This window comes from Nicotiana sylvestris, chromosome 1, assembly GCF_000393655.2.
Source record: "Nicotiana sylvestris chromosome 1, ASM39365v2, whole genome shotgun sequence".
NCBI lineage: Eukaryota > Viridiplantae > Streptophyta > Magnoliopsida > Solanales > Solanaceae > Nicotiana > Nicotiana sylvestris.
The window spans coordinates 97,646,980-97,655,053 of record NC_091057.1 but is presented as its reverse complement, the minus strand read 5'-3'; the positions used below and the strand labels follow the sequence as shown (position 1 = coordinate 97,655,053).

Sequence of the window (8,074 nt, the reverse complement as noted above, 5' to 3'; positions counted from 1 at the left end):
GAGGAAATGTAAAACTGATATGAGTGTGAAGATTAAGGAAGAGGTCACCAAACAGTTTGAGGCCAAGGTCATTCGGGTCACCCGGTATCCCACCTGGTTAGCCAATGTTGTGCCTGTGCCGAAGAAGGATGGCAAGATCAGGGTGTGTGTTGATTACCGAGATCTCAACAAGGCGAGTCCCAAGGATTACTTCCCATTGCCAAACATCCATATATTGATCGATAATTGTGCCAAACATAAGATTGATTCTTTTGTGGATTGTTATGCGGGCTACCACCAAATCTTAATGGATGAGGAGGACACAGAAAAGACGGCATTTATCACGCCATAGGGAACGTACTGCTATCGAGTCATGCCATTTGGTTTGAAAAATGCTAGGGCAACCTACATGAGGGCAATAACGACCATATTCCACGACATGATACATAGGGAGATCGAGGTTTATGTGGATGATGTGATTGTAAAGTCTAGAAAGCAGTCTGACCATGTCAGAGATCTGAGAAAGTTCTTCCAAAGGCTTCACAGGTACAATCTCAAGCTCAATCCTGCAAAATGCAAGTTCGGTGTTCCGTTTGGAAAGTTGTTGGGATTCATAGGCAACCGCCGAGGTATTGAATTAGACCCATCAAAGATCAAAGCTATCCAGGAATTGCCACCCCCAAAGAACAAGACTTAGGTGATGAGTCTGTTGGGGAGATTGAATTACATCAGCAGGTTTATTGCTTAGCTCACGACAACTTGTGAGCCTATCTTCAAATTGTTAAAGAAAGATGTTGCGGTCAAGTGGACAGATGAATGTTAGGAAGCATTTGATAAGATAAAGGGGTACTTGTCAAACCCACCTGTGTTGGTCCCACCAGAACTAGAGAGACCTTTGATTCTATATATGATGGTCTTGGACAATTCATTTGGTTGTGTGTTGGATCAGCATGACATTACCGGCAGGAAGGAGTAGGCCATCTATTATCTCAGCAAGAAGTTCACATCTTACGAGGTTAAGTACACTCATCTTGAGAGGACGTGTTGCGCCCTCACTTAGGTGGCACAGAAGTTAAAGCACTATTTGTCATCTTACACTACTTACCTCATCTCTCGTTTGGATCCGTTAAAGTATATCTTTCAGAAGCCTATGCCTAAAGGGAGGCTCGCAAAGTGGCAGATTTTGCTCACAAAATTTGACATTGTCTACGTGACTTGGACTGCGATGAAAACACAAGCATTGGCCGACCATTTGGCTGAGAATCCTGTGGATGAAGAATACGAACCTTTGAAGTCCTATTTCCCTGATGCAGAGGTAATGCACATTGATGAATTGGAACAGATTGCAAAGCCAAGATGGAAACTTTTCTTTGATGGGGCTGCTAACATGAAATGCGTTGGGATAGGAGCGGTACTTGTTTCTAAAATAGGGCATCACTACCCTGTTACGGCTCAGCTTCGGTTCTACTGTACTAACAACATGGCTGAGTACGAGGCATGCATTTTGGTTTGAGGATGGCCGTGGATATGGGTGTCCAGGAAGTCTTGGTCTTGGGTAACTCGGACCTTCTGGTGCACCAGATTTAGGGAGAATGGGAAACACGAGATTTAAAACTCATATTGTATCGACAGTGCTTGCAAGATCTTTGTCAACGGTTCCAATCAATAGAGTTCAGGCATATTCCAAGGATTCACAATGAGGTCGCTGATGCTTTGGCTACTCTAGCGTCAATGTTGCACCATCCTGATAAGGCTTATATAGATCCTTTACAGATTCAGATCCACGATCAGCATGCTTACTGTAATGTGGTGGAAGAAGAGCTCGATGGGGAACCTTGGTTTCACAATATCAAGGAATATATCAGGCTGGGGGTGTATCTAGTACAAGCCACAGGTGATCAAAAGAGAACAATTAGGCGGTTGGCAAGCAGTTTTTTCTTCAGCGGAGGGGTTCTGTACAAAAGGACTCCAGACCTTAGGCTACTAAGATGCATAGATGTTGGGCAGGCTACAGCTATTATGACCGAAGTACATTCTGGAGTCTGTGGACCGCACATGAGTGGGTACGTGTTGGCAAAGAAGATTCTCCGAGCAGGTTATTATTGGCTCACTATGGAGCGAGATTGTATCCGTTTTGTGCGTAAATGTCATCAGTGCCAAGTGCATGGAGATTTGATTCATTCTCCACCATCTGAATTACACATGATGTCTACACCATGGCCTTTTGTTGCATGGGGCATGGATGTCATTGGGACAATTTATCCATCAGTATCAAACGGGCACGGGTTCATTCTGGTGGCCATAGACTACTTCACCAAGTGGGTAGAGGCTAAAACCTTCAAGTCCGTGACCAAGAAAGCAGTGGTCGATTTTGTGCACTCAAATATCATTTGTCGGTTCGGGATACCAAAGGTGATCATTACAGACAATGGGGCTAATCTCAATAGTCATATGATGAAAGAGGTATGTCAAGAGTTTAAGATTACACATCGCAATTCCACCCCCATATCGCCCCAAAGCGAATGGAGCAGTCGAGGCAGCCAACAAGAACATAAAGAAGACACTTCGAAAAATGGTGGAAGGGTCCAGGCAATGGCATGAGAAGCTTCCGTTTGCATTGCTGGGTTATCGCACTACTGTCCGTACTTCAGTAGGGGCGACTCCTTATTTGTTGGTGTATGACACCGAAGCAGTGATACCCGCAGAAGTGGAAATTCCATCCCTTCGAATTGTCGCGGAGGCTGAGATCGATGATGATGAGTGGGTCAAAACCCGCTTGGAATAATTGAGTCTGATTGATGAGAAAAGATTAGCAGCAGTGTGTCATGGCCAGTTGTATCAATAGAGAATGGCCAGAGCATATAATAAGAAGGTGCGTCCATGGAAGTTTGAAGTGGGTCAGTTAGTATTGAGACGTATCCTTCCACATCAGGCTGAGGCCAAAGGCAAGTTCGCTCCAAACTGGCAGGGGCCATTCATCGTAACTAGAGTGTTCTCAAATGGCGCTTTGTATTTAACAGATATAGAAGGCAAGTGTGTAGAAATGGCCCTCAATTCCGATGCGGTCAAGAGATACTATGTATGATTTTCTTTGGTTAATTTATATTTGTTTGTACTTGGCATATTTTTGAAGATTTGGAATGACGAAGGCATTTTTGTTCTGCTATTTAAATACTTTATCCTTTGTTAGCACCTTTGAGCTTTATTTATTTTCTTTCATACCCCTCTTTCGGAATCAGTAGCAAATATCAGAAACACAAGCGTGAAAGATAAGTAAAGAAAGAAAAAAAAAGAATGAAAAAAGAAGAAAAGAATGGAAAGAGAAAGAAAAAAAAAGAAAAAAAAACAAAAAGAGAAAAGAAAGCAAAAAAGAGAAAGAAAAGAAAGAGAAAAGAGAAAATCACAACAACAAAGTAATTTCTATGACATGAACTACGTTCGACCTGATTCCTTTTAAGGATACGTAGGCAGCCTCACGGTTCGGTCCCATCAAAATAAAAATCCAAAAGTCCCCAAACAAGAAACTGGGGTAGAAGTTTTGGTTGTTGTTAGAAATCTAATTCCGAAAGTTATAATTTTGAACCCATTCGAATTGTTTTGAGCCTTTAATATCCTTTCTTTCTAACCCTATCCAAAAGCCCACATTACGGTCCAGAGAAATACCTTCCGATCAGTCTTCGAGAGATGCCAAGTCAAGCAGGTGGAGGTGATTCATATCAAGGGCAACACTCTGGTCCAAGTAGAAAATATTGAAAATGAGAGAGTCTTATTGGTGAAAACCCACATGGGCACCGTAAGGCGACGGGAGCTGAGAGAAATTAAAATGAGAGAGTCTTATTGGTGAAAACCTTCACGGGTACCTCGAGGCGAAAGTAAGTTGAGAGATGAACAAATGAGAGAGGTTTGTTGGTGAAAACCCTTTAAGGCACCGTAGGCCGAACAAGGTCAAGGTTTTGGTGAAGAAGTCAGGTTATGGAAACTCCGGGGCAGCAAAGTATGGCAACTAAAAGTTGATTGGTTGGACAGATTGGGCCGATTAATCCAAAATGTATGTCATGATCATTGGTGCCAGCTGCTCCACTCAGATAAGTCTCTTTTCTTTTTCCCCTTCAGATAGTCTTCCAGTTTGGATTTTCTTATCCTTAACTCTGAAAGTCATTGCATTTCATTTCTTTTGGGTTTATTTCTCTAAGATGTTCCCAATGTCAGTTCTGTTTAAGCAAATAAGAAGGAATTTCAAAGCTCACTACCAGCTTCAAAATTGCAAAAGGCGCAGGGCAGACAAGGCATTGCTAGAGGTAGCATGATGTGGAATAGGGTATAAAAGGTCAAGTGGAAGTTCCATCAGTGAAACGGTTTAGTAATTTCGTGGGAAATGCAAAGGGTCAAACAGATGGGTCAGAGATGAAACACAACTGTTTGGGTATAGAACACTCGGGTCATCCAAGATCATGGGGGTTTGAAAGTCATCCGGGAAGCCAAGCGGTTCTTAGCCAGTTCAGAGGGAGCCAATCAAAACAAAGCACGGCAGCGGAGAGACCTTCAGCAAAGAATGCCATCAACTAACCACCACATTTAAACTGACAAGATTTCTCTTTGATTGAAACAGGGGCAAGAAAATTTCGGTTGTTCCGGAGAACTCCTCCGCAGGGGAAAGGCAAGCACCAGACAGGTTTGATGTTTGATTTTCAGGACCCCCAGGATAATAGGATTTAAGTTGAAATTCTCAGGATCCTCCTGGAAAATGGGACCTAGTTTAAAATTCAAAACAATAACGAGTAGCAAAATCTAGCATAAATGTACCCCAAGGAATATAAGTTTGTTTCAAAGTTTGCATGTTTAAGATAGGATTCAATTAAGAGTTGTCAGGACCCTCCTGAATAATGGGACTTAGCTTTAAGATTTCGATTAGATAACAACATTTAGTGTAAGTTTGGTGTAGGGTAATATAATTTAGCCGTAAAATTGTCACTTTTAAGATAATACTTGATTTTTGATTTTCAGGACCCTCCTAGATAATGGGATTTAATTTTTTGTTGTTAGGGCCCTCCTGGATAATCGGATTTAATTTTAAGTTCTCAGGACCCTCCTGGATAATGGGATTTAATTTTAAGTTCTCAGGACCCTCCTGGATAATGGGATTTAATTTTAAGTGCTCAGGACCCTCCTGGATAATGGGATTTAATTTTAAACGTTCAGAACCCTCCTGGATAATGGGATTTAATTTTAAATTTTGAGGACCCTCCTGGATAATGGGATTTAATTTTAAATGTTTAGGACCCGCCTGGATAATGGGATTTAGTTTTAAGTTTTTAGGACCCTCCTGGATAATGGGATTTAATTTTAAATTTTCAGGACCCTCCTGGATAATGGGATTTAATTTTAAAATTTCAGGGTCCTCCTGGATAATGGGGTTTAATCTTAAAAATTCTCAGGACCCTCCTGGACAATGAGACTAAGTTAAAATTCAAAACGTTCATGAGTAACAAGATCTAGCTAGGTTTGGCTTTGAAGTTTTCATGCTTAGGATAAGATTCAATTTGAAATTTTAAGGACCCTCCTAAATAATGAGACTTAGTTTAATATCTCCCTTAGATGCTAAGATTTAGCATAAGTTTCATCGTTAGGAAGTAGAATTTAGCTCCGAAATTTTCACCCTTAAGATGAGATTTGATTTTAAATTTCAGGACCCTCCTGGATAATGGGATTTAGTTTTAGGTGTTCAGGACCCTCCTAGATAATGGGATTTAGTTTTAGGTGTTCAGGACCCGCCTGGATAATGGGATTTAATTTTAAGTTTTCAGGACCCTCCTGGACAATGGGATTTAATTTTTTGTTGTCAAGACCCTCCTGGATAATGGGATGTAGTTTAAGACTTTCTTAGATAACAAGATGTAGCAGGAGTAACACCTTTAGAAGATATAATTTAGATTTCAAAACCGTCATTTAACTAGGAGTTTTCAGGACCCTCCTGGATAATGGGATTTAGCTTTCAAATTTATAGAGATATTTGGTAACATGATTCAATTAACCCTCACAGATGCGCCCAACACCAAACTGGGATAGAAGTTTTCTTTGTTTGTCTTTGTTTATTTTGTGGAAATCAGGCGCCTACTTGGAGAACAAGAGAATACAGATCGAGTTTTGGCAATCAGACACCCACTTGGAGAACAAGGGAAATGCAGTTCAAGTTTTGGCAATCAGACGCCCACCTGGAGAACAAGGGAATACAGTTCGAGTTTTGGCAATCAGACACCCACCTGGAGAACAAGGGAATATACTTTCAAGTTTAGCAATCAGGCGCCCACCTGGAGAACAAGGGAATACAGTTCGAGTTTTGGCAATCAGGCACCCACCTGGAGAACAAGGGAATACACTTTCAAGTTCAGCAATCAGGCGCCCACCTGGAGAACAAGGGAATACATTTCAAGTTTTAGTAATCAGGCGCCCACCTGGAGAACAAGGGAATACACTTTCAAGTTCAGCAATCAGGCGCCCACCTGGAGAACAAGGGAATACATTTCAAGTTCAGCAATCAGGTGCCCACCTGGAGAACAAGGGAATACATTTCAAGTTCAGCAATCAGGAGCCCACCTGGAGAACAACGGAATACATTCAAGTTTCAGCAATCAGGCGTTCACCTGGAGAAAGGGAAAACATCTCATATTACAATTCAAGTCGACAACAAAGGAATTCCATCGGGAAAATACAAGTCAACATGGCAACAAAAGCTGCAAGATCAAGTTTGAGGTATAGATAGGATTTTGTAATGCATAGATCATAGTCTAGTCTAGCTTCTTTTTATTTTATCATAGTGTAATAAGGGGGTTCAGTAAGCAGTAGCAGCAGCATCAGCAACAGTGAAATCACAGCTTCATGGTAGTCCCAGCTACCAAAACTTCCCGAACTACACTGACCTGATTCCTTTATAGCCAAGGATATGTAGGCAACCTCGGAAGCAGGGTGCGATCAAATCTTTCAAAAATACTTCCCACAAAGTATTCAAACGGGCAAAAATCGCTCGTATCCACTCACTTTATCTTTGCACAAAAACTCTTCATGTTTTCGGGCAAAGAGGGGCAGCTGTGAGCACGTGATTTTTGCATCGCATGAATTACTCCTACATAATCCCCAAATTAGAGTTTTTCTTTTATTATTTGGTTTTTAGGAATTAATTGCCCAATTTTCGTGTTTGTTTACATTTTGTGTGCATATTTAATTTTATTTAAATCATGAAAAATAGCAAAAATATCACGCATTGCATTTAAGAATTAATTAATTAGTAAATTAGTTTGTTTTACGAAAATGGAAAAATCACCAAAAAATAACTCATTGTTTGCATTTTTTAATTTTTTTTTTTAGTTTCGAATTTTGGTAGTTTTCTTTCAATTTTGGTATTTAATTATTATTTAGAGTTAATTAATTTAATTTGGTAGGATTATTTGATTTAGGGATTAATTTAGGTTTTTCTAATTTAATTTGGAAAAAGAAAGGAAAATTAGAAATTGAAAATAAAAAATAAAAAATAAAAGTAAAAAAAGGGGAAAGAAATGAAAGCAACCCGGATTTTGGGCCTTTTTAATTGAAATTCCCCAAGCCCAATTAACTCAACCCCTTTGAAACTTGTTTACCCAAGCCCAAAACCCGTCTTACCCGGTCCAACCCCCCCCCCTCACCAAACGACGTCGTTTGTCTCCCCCAGATCCCAGCTGTTAATCTCCATTGATCCGATGATTGGGAAGTAGCCTCCCCAGGCTATTTAAGTGTCTGAATAAACCCCACCCCCTCAGAAACCCCCCTCCCCACCTGTCTCTCTCTCACCTTCGTCCTTCAAAGTCCAAACATAAACCCTAACCCGTCGTCCCTAATTCTCGTCGCCTTAACCCGGCGGCGCCACCTCTGTTCACCCCCATTTTTACACCCCAATACCACATTCATCTCCTCTTCCCAAGTCCCTAACCCATATCTTTCAAATCCCCTGGTTCGTCTCGAATCTTAAATCGAAGACTAGACCAAAAACCTAACCTTCCCCAAACCACCCTAAATTAACACTAGATAACCCCTATGGCTCAGTCTTTCCTAATCCACAACGAGT

At 40.9% G+C, this 8,074-nt stretch overlaps 1 protein-coding gene across 1 annotated transcript; it reads left to right on the top strand.

The window, feature by feature from the left end:
• The first annotated feature begins 1,204 nt into the window (after positions 1 to 1,204).
• On the top strand, positions 1,205 to 4,664 carry LOC138872546 (uncharacterized). Its single transcript, XM_070150745.1, has 3 exons — positions 1,205 to 1,390; positions 1,612 to 2,042; positions 4,589 to 4,664. The coding sequence occupies exons 1-3, from the start codon at positions 1,205 to 1,207 to the stop codon at positions 4,662 to 4,664; spliced, it is 693 nt and encodes a 230-aa protein (XP_070006846.1).
• The last annotated feature ends 3,410 nt before the right edge of the window (positions 4,665 to 8,074 follow it).